At 47.9% G+C, this 15,948-nt stretch overlaps 1 protein-coding gene across 1 annotated transcript in view; it reads right to left on the bottom strand.

The window, feature by feature from the left end:
* Cfap58 (cilia and flagella associated protein 58) overlaps positions 1–15,948 on the bottom strand; it is an 80,992-nt gene that overhangs the window by 31,124 nt on the left and 33,920 nt on the right. Inside the window, exons 9-10 of the mRNA XM_023715495.1 lie at positions 12,561–12,752; positions 72–233 (exon numbers count right to left, since the gene is read on the bottom strand). Coding sequence (XP_023571263.1) covers positions 72–233; positions 12,561–12,752 — 354 coding nt within the window. The remainder of the gene's footprint in view (positions 1–71; positions 234–12,560; positions 12,753–15,948) is intronic.

The raw sequence follows: 15,948 nt of genomic DNA, 5'->3' as shown, positions 1-15,948 counted from the left end.
TAAGGACTGCGCTGCTCACCTGTGCCTTCACCAGGCCGAGAGGACCCAGGTGTAAGGACTGCGCTGCTCACCTGCGCCTCCACCAGGTTCTTGCTGCACAGATTCCTGTCGGACCTCACAGCTTCGTACAGGTTCTGCTGATGCTTCAATTTAGTCTCCGATTCAGCTATTTTTTTCTTGTAGTGAAAAATCTGCATTTCACGGACTTTTATATCTTCCATGTTCGCAAGGAGCTGGAGAAGCGAGAAGGATCTAGATGTGGTTAGACAGCCCAGCTCTCTGCACACACAGGCCAGGACAAAGAGGGCTTTCATCCGGGGGTGGCTGCTGAGATACCCGCGGTCAGATAACCTCACCACAACTATGATCACCAAAGCATGACCCAGGAACTCAGCAGAGCTGACAAGACGCAAGTAGCATGTTCCCTCAGCCACTGCTCTGCTCAGCCGTGCAGACTTCACCTGCTTATTTTGTGATCATGAGATTCCTCATGAAACAGAAAGATTCCTCCCACTGTGGAAGCCGCTCCTGACCCTGCCACCCCCAAAACCCCACACCCTTAAATGGATCTTAACATAACGCCTGAGGCACCAAGAAAGTGACATGAACTGTGACGACGCTGGCTGCTTCATCAAGCTGACCATGAGAAACAGAAGTGGCCCTGGGCAGTGGCCCCCATCACACCATCTTCTCGTCAGCATCACAGTGTCAGGGGATGGCAAAGAACTCATAAAAATGCAATCAATCTGTGTGGTGTGGCTAAAAAATACAGTGAATATGTAACTGATTTGCGGGTCCTATGTTTTATCTTTTTCAAATATTCATTAGCTCACGTTGGCAGTACGCAAGGATTACATTTATTGTGAGGAGTTGGTATGTGTGCAGAGTGCATCTCAATGCTTGGCTTTGTCCTTTACACCTCCTGTCCCTCCCTGCTTTTATTTCACTATTTATACATTCGGGGTTCTCATATAAAAGAAGTCATATAATATTTAACCTTAGGTCTCTGATTTATTTCACTTAAAATTATGGCCTTAGGACACATCCATTTAGCTACAAATGCCTCAAGTCTATCCTTCTTTACAGCAGAATAGTACTCCATTGTGTATAAACACACATTTTCTTTATCCATTCATCTATGGATGGACATATGGGCTGTTTCCAAGATTTAGCCATTAGAAATTGCGCTGCTATATAGCAAATGTACTGCCAAAGCAAGCACAAATTGTGCTGCTACAAACATGGGTATAAACATGTCCCTGTAATATGATGGCTTCAACTATTTGGGGGAGATCCTGGAAGGGAAGTAGTTGGGTCAAATGGGATTTTTTTTTTTCATTTTTTGAGGAATCTCCATACTGATTTCAATAAGGGTTGTATTCATTTATATATTCCCACCAACAAAGTAGAAGGCTTTTTTTTTCCCCTCACCCTGGCCATGTTTTGTTATTACTTGTTTTTTCTTTTTCTTTTCTTTCTTTTTTTTTTTTTTTTTTTGTATTTCAGGGAGGGGTGTGCAGGGTGTCCAGGATCTCACTACTAGATCAGACTCACAGTGATCTGCCTATTTATAGCCTCCCAAGAGCTGGGATTACAGGCACCCGCCACCATGCCCAGTCTCAATTGCTGTCTCAGTGCACCCCGGGGGTGGGGCTGGTGATTTCTTATTTTTAAGGAAAATAAAATATAGTAAAAAAGAAATTCGAAAGGGTACAGAATTTCACTAAACAAAATGATAGAAATTCAGCAATGTTATTATATGCATATTGTTGTCTTCAACTCAGTTGTTCAGACTACCAGATATAAGCCTGCAAAATTGCCCACAAAAATTAAGAAGAAAAAACAGCTTACACACTAACTGCTCCTTTCAACAGGCCAACAGAAATCAGCGGTGCAGCTACCCAAGTCATCCTGTGCGGATGCACGTGTATTTCTTTTTCCCTTCTTTCTTTTCTCCTTTCCCTCATCCCAGCTGTTCCTTCACTTTGAACAGTTTCTTTCCCTTTCATAGTATCTGCTGTTCCTTTTGGATTTTAATTACTCTTTTTGGTTCTCACACTAGGGAGACAACATGATGTTTCCACACAGAGGCCCCGTTCAACCCAGCTGTCCCCGCCTGGGCATTTTCCTAGAAGAACTGAAATCATCATACCACAGTGATATATGCGCACCCATGTTTATAGCACTGCAGTCTGTTACAGCTAAATCATGGAAACAACCCAAATGCCCATAATGGATAAAAAGGATGTGGCATTTTTATACAATGGAGTATTATTCAACTATAATGATAAACATAAGGCTTTTATAGGTCAATAGATGCAACTAGAGACCATACTCATAAGTGAAATAAATTATTTGATTTCTTGAGAATAGCCACTCTTTCTGGGGTAAAATGAAGTCTCGGTGCTGTTTTTGTTTTTGTCACATTTTGTTTTGTTGTCTCACTAGGTAGTCCAGGCGGCTCCTGACCACACTATGTGGCCCGGCTGGCCTCAGCCCCCAGCAGTCCTCCTGCCTCGGCCTCCCAAGTGCTGGGGTTACAGACATGCATCACCACATCAGTGCTGTGTTAATTTATTTTTGTCTAATGGCCAGCAATGTTGAACTTTTTTCATGTACTTACTGGTCATTTGTACTTCTCCTAAGAAGTGTCTATTTCAGTTGCCTATTTATTTATTGGATTTTTTCCATTCTGGGGGCATCTAATTTTCTTGAGTTCATTATATATTCTCGATGTTAGGCTTCCATCTGAGAAATAGCTGGCAAACATTTTTTCCCATTCTGTAAGCTGTCTCTTCACTCTGTTGGTCATTTCTTTTGCCCTGCAGAAGCTTTTTAATTTATTGATTCTCAGCATTATTTCTTGTGCCATTGACATTCTGTTCAGAAAATGCTTGTCTACGCCTAGATCTTCAGGAGTTTTACCTATTTTGTCTTCCAGAAAATTAAGATGAAGTTAAGCAGTTTTTAAAATTTATTACAGTAAAAGACACGTTGCCACGAGTCCTCCTCCAAGCCCTTCCCCTCGCTGCAAACACACTCAACCCACCATTCTTGCCGCTTTTTGAAGCAGTTCTAAAATCTCGCTGTCCTAAGAGTCTTTCCTTGTGCTGTCATGGTTTGCTCTATGTCCTAAATCAAATCAAAATGTTGACCTTTCATGGTCATCTTGATTTGGGGGAAGAGCTGGAAGCCACACTATGCCAGGTTCGATGAACAGGGTGGGTGAGAAGGCACCGCCACGTCTCTGCAGACCTGCTTTTCGGGGTGCCCTCCACAGGCCCACTTCCCAGGGCGCCCTCCGCGGTCCTGCTTCCCAGGGCGCCCTCCGCGATCGCACCCACCACATTTTGATCGCACCTTGTAAAGACATTCGCAAAAGCAAACCCCCGAAACTGCTTTAGAACGTAGGAAGAATGACAGGATAAGTATATCTGAACCAGGGAGGAGTGCTTTGACAGGATCAATGACAATACGTCTCTTATTGTAAGAAAACTTTAAATTTTAAACACAAATTGATTGCAATTCTTCTAGGAAGGAGAAGAGGCCAACTAGACCACCTCCTTTTTATCAAAATGAAAAGCCAGGGCCTGAACTTCCACGCGAGTCTGTACTCATCAGCAAGCAACTCCCAGAATAGAAGTTACACAGTCGGGACTCTAAGCTGCCATCTCCACAGAATTTTTTTTTTTTTTAGGACAAATGTCTTTTTAAAACTTCCTTAAGAAAAACTTCAGTCAGTGAAACAAATCAATAAAACTATGGTGTAAGCAACAGCCATAACACGTAAGGAGAAAATGCTGGCGATCCCACAGCACTTCAGTAGGCCTCTTTCCACAAATGCTTGAATGGAAGGTGTCAGAACGATGGGAAGAGGAGGAGGAGAACAGGGGCAGACGTGGAAGGGGGCTGGCTCTGGAAGGCTGCTCACAGAAGGGACCTTGAGCCTAGAAAAACAGCGGTCTGGAAAATGGCCTGAGACCTTGCTCTGCTGGTGCTGACTGTGATCGGAGTGTGGGCTGCCCGCGAGCAGCTGGTCCTGGTGGCTGCCCAGCAAGGGCCCTTTTTCCCACCTGTTGAATGAGCATTCCAGAAGATGCACTTAGAGCATGGGGTGTCGGGCTGTCTCTCAGCGGTAGAGCACTTGGCTTGCGTGGGTGAGGCCACACAGGACTGATCCTTAGCACAATCCAAACTCTTTAGAAAAATAAATCCTAGAAACAAGTCAACTGTAACACTTTGTCTCCACCATGCCAACAACAGCTCTCATGATAGAAAACCACCCTTGTCGGCTCAGGATAAACCATCCTGGTCATCCTGGGCGATTGTTTGAATGTTCTGTAGCAGTTGGTCTGATGAAATCGCTTTAGGATTCTGCATATGCCTAAGTGATACGGTTTTCTTTTTAGTTCTATTTTAGTGTCTAAGTTTCTACTGGTTCCATAAACTGAAGTCCCTTTCCGTTCACTCACTCATTCACCCATTTGTTCCTTCACTCAATGAACACGTACTAGCTGGGCATGCTGAAGTACACCTGCAACCCCAGCTCTCAGGAGGCCCGCTGTGAGTTCAAAGCCAGCCCAAAGTACACAGTGAGACCCAGTCTAAAAAAGAAAAAAAATCAATGAACAGGTACTGAGGATCTGTTGGTGGTAGGCATGGTAAGTTGTGATTGTTATAAAGAAGAATAATACAGAGTCCCTACGCTCAAGCTTATCTCTAGAGAGTGGCCCGGCACAGAAGGGACGGTGAACGAGTGGTGCAGCGAGTTGTTGAGATAACACAGGCTGCTACCGGAGAATCAAAGTCCAGAAGGCTCAGGGGTAGGTTCTGAGGATGCATCTTCTACTCTTACCTACGCAGTGAATCCTGACGCTTCCCTCCCAGCGAAGGCTCACCGCAGGCCCTACTGTCTCCACCATGAAATCACGGCACCACAGAAGCAGTGAGTTACAGCAGCAAAGCCTTCTGGGCCACCCCCAAGTTAGACAAAATGCATAAGCAATCGTTTTCTAAATTCACACACATAAAGAAAAGTCTACCACTACACAGCTATGTAATTATGTCACATGAGAACTGTCTGATTCTTTGAATTTCAGGGAACTTTATTCTAAAGCCATTTGATATTTGGTCAATGTTGAGCAAATCCCCTCTCATAAATCAAGAGAGTTATCCACTTCTTTCAGATTTTAAATGGTTGCAATTAGACTTATACAAATTATTTTTACAGGTTGTTCCTGGTTTTGGTTTTTTGGGGGATTTTTGTCTGGTTTTTGGGGGGAAGGGTCTATATGGTGTTCAGGGTCTCACTACTAGATTGGACTTATAGTGATCCACCTGTTTACAGCCTCCCAAGTGCCGGGATTATAGGTATGCACCACCACACCAGTCTCAACTGCCACCTCAGCGTGCCCCGGGGATCAAACCCTTGGCCCCTGCGCCTGCTTACAGGTACTTTAATCCGCTGAGCTATTTGGGCGGCCCTTTGTTCCTGTTGTTTTATTATTACTTTCTATCATCCAGTTTGTGGAATGAAAATGATCAAGGTAAAAAAAAATACCTCTACATGGAACCAGTGGTAAATGACTAGCATAGTGCTTTGGGCTTAGAAAGAGAAAGATTAGAAAATCAAAGACAGTGTGGTCTAGGGAGATGTGTGGATGGCTGTGGAATTTTAACAAAACCTACTCCTTCTTCCATCATTTCTTTAATCTACATACTCAGGATCCTTAAAAATGAGTCACAGGCAGCCTTTTAAGATCTCCACATTGGTAATTAAAATGTATGTTAGGAATAAGCATGAAACTGAGATAAAGTAACCATTGCTGGATCTTCTGTTTGTTTGGTTGGTTGGTTGGTTGGTTGGTTGGTTGGTTGGTCAGGCGGTCTAAGGAAGAGCACTACCTGAGCCCAATAGTCTGTCTTTTTATAGATAAGACATACCCTCTTGGGGTCAGTGAAATGAATAGATTGAAAATACTTTGAACAGCATCATCAGCATTCAGAATACCAAGAAGACATCAGAGAAAGGACAGAAAGCGTTTGTTCTATCATGCGGAGAGATGTTACACCAAGGTTGCTGCTCTGCGCCGCACAGAGTAATGCTCCAGAGGAAGGATGTAGGCGCGAGCATTTCTTTTTTGTGCATCGAGCGAGCATGGGCCATCTTTCTTCACACTACAGTGCACAAAATCACCAACTTGCTTCTGAATGTCTGAAGCTTGGAGTAGCAGAACCCATGACGATACCAAGGGGACCAGCAGAAGCGAAGGAACTGGAAAAACAGCGCTTGCTGAAGCTAAAGTAAGAAACGATTCACAGCATGATTCCTGTTCAGCTGATGGGTGGGACTTGGCTTATTTTGATAGCAACCACATAAACCAGTGTCATGCAGAAGCTTAAATCCTGAAAGTGTATGAAAGGGGTGGAGTCAGGTAATGGCCAACCACCTCATCAGTAAGCTGTGTCCTGCTCTAAGTGGGGTGTCAGAGAATGTGGCATGCCAGCCACGGCCCTGGGGCTTAGGTCATGGATTGCACCTCCAAATACCCCACGAGATATCTCAATGCATGAGCTAAGTCACGCGCTCGTCTAGCCAGAGATCCCCTAGTATGTGTAAGCCTGTTTTGGAGGGACCCAGAAAACGCTTATGATGCAGGATAGAAATTCAGAACCAGTTTATTACCTACTCCTACCTTTCCTTTTCTGTTAAAACAACCTGTCGGTGGAAACAAGCGTGAGATAAAGATCAATAGCACAGGCTAGAAACTCCAGCCCAGCCAAAGCATCACACAGACCAAGGCCGGATGGCAAGGTGGGCCACTGAATTAAGAATGTTTTCACTTACGCTTGACAGAATAGCAATACAAGAAGCGTCTCGAATAAGCTTTTTGACCCAGCGTCAACGATTTGAATGCTGATAATGCAATGACCTTCATGCTTAAATTAAAAACCTCACTTTAAAAAGCAGAAAACACCGATATGCCCACGCAGGCAAACCTTCTCTCCCCATTTTCCTTGCTTTCTTATTTTATTGTCTACCCCACACCCCGAGGGATTTATCAATGCTTTGGTTGAAGTGAAAGTGAAAGAACACACATCTATGCTCTCACACAACTATGATGTCCAGCATATAGTAAGTTAATCACTTAATAAATGCTAATAGATCACAATGCTCTTCCGGCGCCTCACCCATTGTGAGATGCTTTATGTAAAATTCAAATTAACATCAGAGAAACAGGGTCTTTATTTCACTATGATGGTACCGAGCTAGCAGACACTTTCTTTAATCAAACTTTGCTCTGCGGGCTTGGTTTGAAGCCCTTGAAAGCATGATAGTGTTTGTTTCTTGGAGCTTCTGTGTAAAACGCTCAGCAATCTGTGATTGGGGATTGCACTGCACAAGAATGGTTTTTGACATCTACAATGTCTGGTAGGTGACTGCCAGTTTAGTGACTAGAGTTTAAAAGGAGTGGTCCTAAAACAAAAGCAGACGCATGAAGTGCAGGGGTTAGTCATGCGCTGGCAACAGTTTCACCCAGAACTTGTGCGAGTTCTCAAAAGAATAAGCATAAAGTGCTCATGCCTCCACGCTTCAGCATTGCAACATTTGAACGGCAGCAATGTAAAAATCACACAATTAAAAAATGCTAAAACCCTAATGCGACTGCCTGCATAAGAGGAACAGGCACCAGCCCTGGAGGGAGGTGTAGAACTGGACCCAGCCCGCAGCCCAGAAATCCAACCCAGCAAGCCCTGCCTGCATCAGCTGAATCTCAGCTGATCTATGAGCGAGAACTCAGTGCTGGGGGGAAGGGGAGGATGAAGCTTGGTGTGTGTTTGTAATGCAGCATTCTCATGGCAAATAGTGACTATGACAAACATATTTAAAAATCTGGGTACACAGACCCATCCACATCCTGCTCTTTGTCATTTGCAAAGGCCAGGTTAATAAAATCCAACATTAGTCTTTTCAGCAACTTATACACACATTTCTTTCTGCAAGCCAGAAAGAACCAGAATGCAAATGTTCCTGCTGTTGATGCAGCCCAGAAAGAATAGACCATGTCAGGAAGTCACTAGCAGCTAGAAATGCTGGAGAAAACATGGATTTGTGAGTTACGTGAGCCTTAAGGAAGGGCAGGGCCCAGTGCCAAGTACCACAAGCACCTTACTGGAGGGCTTGATATAGATGCACAAAACGAAACTCTCAGTAGTTAACTCAGACATCCAGCTGTGCATTTCATCTGTCCTTTCAGAACCATCCGAGCACCTCAGTGGGAATGAGGAGCTCCACACGGAAGCAGACAGGCCTGGAGAGTCAGTAGGCAGGCTGAGATGGACCGGTGAGTGCCACAGAACCCCCAGGTTTCAGGAAGAGGAGCCGAGTGTGGAGAATAGAGATCGCATCTGATAAAGGTTCCTGGGAAAAGTGAAGTTTTACTTGGCTCTTGAACCAAGCCCAAGGTGTGATTAATGTTGCTTTTTTTAATATCATGATACTACAGTATTACATATTCATTTGCAAATTTTAAAAAAACACCTAATAAAACCACAAAAGAAAATAAACCATCTGTACCCTTACCACCCAGACATAACCATTATTGATGTGTTATCATATTGTCTTCCTTTTTTTTTTTTTTTTTTTTCTATTTCAAAATAGGAAATCATCGGGGCTGGGGAGACGGCTCGGTGGAATAAGCGCTTCCCTGGCAAGTGCAAGGGCCTGAGTTCAAGTCCTAGTTCCAAAAAAAAAAAAAAAAGGAAGTCATTAGATGTCTGCCTTTATTTTTCCCTACATAAATTGTTATGGAGCATTTGTCTTTATCACTGTAGATGAAACATACATGCAGGAGCTGCCTCCCCGGGCAGCTTTACAGACAGCTCCCGGTAGCTTGCCCAGAGCATAGCTGGCTCAGTGTTCAGCTCCTCAACTGCAGAACAGATTTCCTCGCTACATGGTTGACTTGGGGCTCAGGCCCACCATTAGAAACCAGCTCTCCAGGGACTGCTTCCTCATTTTTGTCCTACCTATGTCCTGTCCCAGACCACTAGGCCCCTGTTTTCCACCTGTGTTCTGGGACAACCCAAGTGTGTGCCCCCTTTGCTGATCCCTCGTCCTCAGCTTCAGCCCCGACCTTCACTAACTTCAATGTGGATTTAAACTCTGTCCGGGCTTTGTTTTGTTACAATTCTGCCGCCTTTTAATTTCCGGGCAATTGCTCCTCCTTGTGTCCATCTCCTCCTCTGTATTTCATCTTTGCCTTTTCCTAGAGGAAGCATCATCTTGAGTTCATAATTCAAATAACGTCTTATGTCTAACAGGTCTAGAACCCCATTCTGCATGTGAGGAAGCCCGATACCCCTCCTGACAGTTCCAGGAATTCTATTGTCCTCCTTACGGTGGCTTCGGTTTCCTGCTTCCACGGCGCCCTGCACCCTCCGTTGGCGTCTTGTCTCTTGAACACAACGTCTCTTCTCTAGGAAGTAAGAGTCCCTCCTCCCGTGCCTACTCACGCAAAGCACAATCACAGCTGCAGGGTGGATGTAGGGCAGGCTTGGGGTACAGAGCATGAGGAAGACCTTAAACTCAAACCCTAAATACCCACGTGCCTGGCAACCTCCCGGGCTCTGGATCCTCCTCTGCGCCCACTCTTCCAGGACAGCCCTCCTCCTGCCCAAGGCTGGTCTGTGTCCGCACCCTCCTCTGGAAGCCTTTCTCCTTTCCTCCACCTCCTGCCTGCCACCCAGGTCTCATTCCAATTCTTGCAGCTTTTTGCTTTGTTCTGTCTTTCGAGACAAGAACTCTGTACACGCTGGTCTCGGACCGGAACCCCCAGGTTGGTCTCTCCTCATCCTGACGGCCTCAGTCCTGACTACCCCATGCCACAGCATGGAGTGTTCTGCATGTGCTGTGATCCTAAAAGAATGTGAGGAAGCCCTTTCCCAAGGACCTGGGGCAGGGGCGGTGGTGACGCGGCTTTGTGAGGCAGAGCAACAGTGAAGCCACAGTGGGATTCTATGCATTTTTTTAAAAAAAAAACCTATTTATTTGGTACAGGATCTCACTACGCAGCTCAGACTTGTAGTGATTCTCCTGTCTCGGCCTCCCCAGCACTGGGGTTACAGGCGTGTGAGACCATGCCCATTCTCTGTGGCTGGCTCAGTGCACCCATGCCGGCACGGCATGTGGCACCAGGGATCAATCAGGTCCTGGCACTTGCTGAGCTGTCTCCCCATCACCACAGTGGGATCTTAGAGCTCTAACCGTGGCACCCTGGCAGCCTGGAAGAAGAGTGCTCACCTGCCCACAGGGACAAGAATACTGCGATAGCTGGAGCCACACATGCAGGCGCCAGCGCACCGCATCCCCCACGGCCTGCCCCCAAGAGTGCCCACTCCTACTCCAGCTGTCAGGCACAGCCATGTGTCTTGCTACGGACAGTGGGATAGGAGTGGGCAGGCCCTGGGCCCTTGTCCTTGTCAGCTGAGGCTCAAAGAGGGTCACAAGCTTCCACTGTCACTCACTGCCCTTGGTTAATAGGCCAGCATATCCCCATAATCATTTGGGAGCCAAAAGGATGTGAAGCAGAAACTGCAGCTAACCCTGTGGCCATTTAGTTGGACAAACAAAAGAATATGGACCTCTATGCTGTCAGCCACGGGAACTCGAGGGTCGCTTGCTGCACGGCAAGCTAACCACTGCAGGGGCTGATGCACTCATCCCTGCTCCAGAATACAAGTCTGTGAAAAGTGTCAAAATGAATGTCATGGGCTCCAGAGATGACCAAGTCAGAAGCAGGTCACGCAAGGACTCGCACTCGGGATGAGAATCACACAGGGCATCAGTCCTGCCGGTGCAGCACAGACCCCAGCGCCTCTCCGCCTGCTGCTATAAGTACCTGCTCTGCAGTCACTTAGTCTAAGTAGGGAGAAACTGATTTCATGCTGCTAAAGTTTGCTTTCTGATGTCTTTATGTGCACAATTCAAATTCTGGCTGTCTTCTTGTCATCTTTGAAATTTTACTCCCCAAAGCCAACACCATGCTTAAACATGTGAAAGCATTCGGAAACACTCTAGAGCTTGTGTGGATTTCACCAATAAGAAGTAAGGAGGCTTGCGCCGGATAGAAGACAATGTGTGAGGAACAAAGACTGCTCAGTTGAGTCTCTCCCCCAAACGTAATTCTCTCTCTTCCCATCAACAGCCCACCGTCCCTGGGCCCATGCTCTATGGCACCCAAGGGTGCTTCGAGAGCTCAACCTTCGGGCGTGACGCAAGACCCTCCCTTCTCAATGTGTGCTTGAGCCACCTTCTCCAGAGTTTCCTAAGAGAGACCCAGAACTTGGCCATCCAACACCAGGGCTGCGGCTTTCAGCTCACTGCTAATTAATTTTTTTTATTAGTTACTCTCTTGTCCCTGGGACAAAATGCCCAAAACCCCTAACTCAAAGGAAGCGTCTTAGGTATTTTGTCTCAGTGATGAGAAAATTTCACTAACAGCCAAAGTGAAGGAAGGAAAGAGTCTCTTAGCTCACAGTTTGGTCTGTGATCGGCTGGCTCCCAGGCAGGTGGCACAAGGCAGGCGTCACAGAGGAGAAATGGCTCAGGGCAGCAGAAGGCAACGAAAGCAGCAAGGGAAGGGGAAGAACAGCCTCTTTCTGTCCCTCACATTGTGCCCAGTCGACTCCGATTAGCGCGGAGCCAATCCAGTCATCAGACAGATCCAACCATCACCAACCCCAGCCCCAGAACCCTTAATCCAGCATTGCACTAGGAACCAATCCCACGCTGTATTCAGCTGCCTCCCAGAAGAGCCCTACCTAAGACTGCAGGAGCCCTGGGGGGCGTCCACACACAAACCAGAACAGCAGGAGAGGTTCATTTTGGCTCATGTTTCAGAGGACGCAGTCCTTGGAGTTGGGCTCCAAGGCAGGATCAGGAGATGGGGGACATGGTGGAGGAGACCGCCGCACCACCCATGGCGGCCAAGAAGCAGAGAGAAGGGGGAGGCTGAGGCAGGAGTGCACCGTTCCGGGTCCCACCCCAGTGACCACCTCCTATACCACACTCACCATGAATTCGCTGGTGAGCATAGGACCCCACAGTCCAATTGTATCTCAATACATGAAACTTGGGTGGGGGGAGGCTCAAAAATGAAAGAAAACAAAATGAAATTTGAGGTCCTTCAATTAGGTGCCTCTCTTCTAATCACGAGTCATCCTTAGTTCAAGGACACCTGGGCGTTAGTACAAATGTGGGGGGGAGCGGGGGGGAGAGATGGTGTCACCAGCCGCCCCAGCACTGCTGCAAGGCGGCAGGAGACGGACATACACACCACTGCAAGAGGGGCCAGGAGGCAGAAATGAGGGCCTGGGATAAGCACTGTCCACTTCAACACTGGCCCAGGACAGCCCCGGGACAGCTTCTGTCCTGGCCACATCCCTCCTCGGAAGTCTGCAGGCAAAGCAATCTGGATGCACGGTGTCCCCAGGGACCAGCAGCGCAGAGGGCAGAGCGTGCTGCCCGCCGCCGCCGCCCGCCGCACAGGGGCGCTCACCTTCTGGGTGAATTCGCTGGCCTCGTTGATGTACCGGTCGCGCTCCTTCTCCAGCTGGAAGATGATCTTCCGCTGCTTCTGGGCCTCCTCCTTGTAGTTGTGGATTTCCTCTTCCAGATTCCGCTTGGTTTGCTCGTGGAGCTTGACCAGGTCTATCTGCTTCTGGGTCGCGCTGATGGCCTTAAGCATATTCTAAAGGCAAGGACAGTGACACCACCACATTACTCAGGGTTGGAGGAGTGGGGTGGCCCACCGTGCACCCCCCACCTGGGCCAGCACATGATCACGCGCCTTCTCTTTTGTATGAACAAAAATGATATTCTCTACAGATTATTGAGTCAACTGTGAAAATCTTATACAAGGTGTTTCATTTATTTTTAAATTTTATAGATTTATTTATTATTTATTTTTGCCGTAAAGTCTTGCTGCGTAGCCCAGGCTGGCCTTGACCTTGCGACCCTCCTGCTTTGGCCTCCTCAGTGTGAGGGTTACGAGCGTGTGCACCGTGAACGCACTTACAGACCCACTGGGTGGCCACAGTGCCCCTAAGAAGCAGCTCTGCATGCTCCCCTGCCAGGACAGCGCCAGGCTCTCCTGCAAGCTCGTGCACCAGGCTGCGGCAGGGCAGCCCTGAAATCCGCGCGGGCAGACCCCTAAGTCTGTCCTTTCCCATCCTCAGCTCAGCTCGATCCTCCGCCTGGTGAGGTTAGAATGGCAGACACTCACATAGGTGGGGCTGTGACCACGAAGTAAATCAGCTGGGGAACATGCAGACGCCTAGAACTCCCCCGTGACCGTTACCTCACTGCAGGGCAAGGGCCTAAGGAAGGAGAGCCACAGCTCGAGGTGCGTGCTCACGGCACCATGTCAGATGCCCACAAATGGAAACAGCCCAAACATCCCCCAGCTGACAGCGCAGCAACAAGAGTGGGTGTGTCCACCCAGCGGCATGGAAACAACAGGAAAGCCACCAAAATGCTGGTGAGCACCCCAGGACGGAGCAGCCAACAAACATCCTTGGGAAAGATCCCAGGCACAAAAGGTCACAGGATGTGACCCTGTACACACAGAGCTGTCAAATCCACAGAACCCGACAGGGATTGAGTAGCTGCCTGCGCAGGAGCAGGGAGAAATGAGCAGGGCCTGCTAAGGGGACGGCTTCTGCTGGGGTGACGCGAGCAAGGCAGTGGCAAGGAAGGGGAAGCACTGTGAATGCACAGATCCCGCTAAAGACAAGTTCGTGACACACACGTGTAGGTGTAGCTAGAGGGAGGCTTAGGCCCACATTTAAAATGTTTAGCCTAGTTTTGTTTTTGTTCTTAACTTTTTATTTATTTGGTACAGGGTCTCACCGCACAGCTCAGCCTCCCCAGTCCTGGGATTACAGGCGTGCGCCTCTGTGCCCATTTCTGGGAGGGCGTGGTACGCCCAGTATCCTGGGGCTGGCACGGCAAGTGGCACCAGGGATTGCACTAGGTCCTCGCACTTGCCAGGCAGGCGCTTACACTGCTGAGATATCTCCCCAGGCCCTTGGGGTTTCTTTTCTTTAATAGTTGAGAAAAAATTTATTCTTTAAAACACTTCAGCACTTAATTTTTTTATTCTAAAGAGAATAAAAATTTTAAAAAATAAGTACAGAATTTCAAACAAGGTGACAGGAAGTCAACAATGTTGTTATACTGCATATTGTTGTCATCCAAGTAGTTGCTCAGATTGCCATAGATTTGCATAGGAATGCAAAGCTTATCAAACAATTAAACTGTTCCTGTCAGCAAACCAATAGAGATTAGCGGCATGACTATCCTCGCTAACTTTTTGCTTCCTTCCTCCCTTCCCCCATCTCAGTTGTCCTTTCCTTTTGGGCAGTTTCTTTCCAGTGGACGTCATACCCCAAGACCAGCCTGTCGGGTTCAAGGCGTCTGGAATGGGCCGGTCTGCTGCACTGCTGCTGCCTGACGCCAACACGCGGCCTCAGGCTGCCCTCACACACACACACACACACACACACACACACTCACACACACACGAAGCCGTATGAAACATGGCAGGAGCCACCATGCACCCTGGAGCCGGCTCAGCCGACAGCCCCACAGCTGAACAGACCACGCGGCCCCCTCGGCCCTCTGAAATAGAGCCTTCCAGTATTTGTGTATGTGTGTGTGTCGCGTGCACACACAGCTGATATCCAGAGTCAAACCCAGAGCCTCACGCAGACTAAGTAGGCCTCCTGCCACTACCCCTTCACCCTCAGACTTTCGTGACTTGGTAGAAGATGTAAACTTGGGAGCTCATGGTGAGAACTGTGTTTCTGCCGAATGGACAAAAAGAGCCTCGCAGCGAGAGCACCGGACCCAGCCCTACAGGGAAGAAGTCTGCTGACGGACAGAGAAGCTCTCGCTCCGCGATGCTGGGCCAGCCACGTGGGCTCCTGCCACTTGCTGCTTCCTGGCCCGCCTCTGTCCTCGGGCAACAAGGGGCCTTGTGGTTCCTCCTCGAATTCTGCACAAGCTCACACACCTGGCCGGCTCCAGCAAACTGCCGCCCATCAGCAGGGCAGAGGCCCAGGGAACGCGGGACAGTCGTGCACGGAACCAGCCTTCCTCTCAGCAGCGGGGCAAGCAGGGCTCCAGGAAGGACAGGGCCGCCTCAGACGACGCTGGAAGACTCACTGCGCTGCTGCCTTCAAAACATGTTGCTCATGCTTTCAGCAAGACGCACCTCAGATCAGTGGGGAAAGTTTGGTACACAGTCCACTGTTGTGCTGGGCAGTGAGAACGCAATGATCAGCAAAACTTCTAAAAATTAAAAAGTCGATCTTGCCCTAAAGGAGGAGTTGGCATTAAGCAAACCAAATAAATGTGAAAGTATTGTTGCACCACCTGTCCTCCTATGGACAAAAAAAACCTTAGTTGTTCACCAGTAATTAGTGAATATAAATGAATTAAATATTAAATATATTAACAAATGTAAGAATCTAAGGGCCAGGGAGATGGCTCAGTAGAACAAGCGTTTGCCCGGCAAACGCAAGGACCTGAGTTCAATCCCCGGTTCTGCCAAAAAAAAAAAAAAAAAGAATCTAAATCAAATACTAGTGTTAGATATACAAAATTTTAGAATAATGGAACAGTTTCCAAGATTGGGGTGCAGGGGAAGACTTCAATAGTTTTCCAAAGTGGGCTGGGGGGACAGCTCAGCGGTCTAAGGGCCTGCCTGGCAAGCCCAAGGACATGGGCTCCATCCCTGGTGCCACACGCCGAACCTGCCACCGAAACCGGGCGTGGTGGTACACGCCAGTAAGCCCAGCACTGGGGAGAAAGGAGGATCATTAAGAGTCCCAGCTGCGCTGCGAGACCCTGTACCAAACAGATAAAAGATTAAAAATAATTTT

The sequence above is a fragment of the Octodon degus genome, unplaced genomic scaffold (genome assembly GCF_000260255.1).
Source record: "Octodon degus isolate 3935 unplaced genomic scaffold, OctDeg1.0 scaffold00042, whole genome shotgun sequence".
Classification (NCBI taxonomy): Eukaryota; Metazoa; Chordata; class Mammalia; order Rodentia; family Octodontidae; genus Octodon; species Octodon degus.
This window is presented reverse-complemented; position numbering and strand designations above follow the sequence as displayed.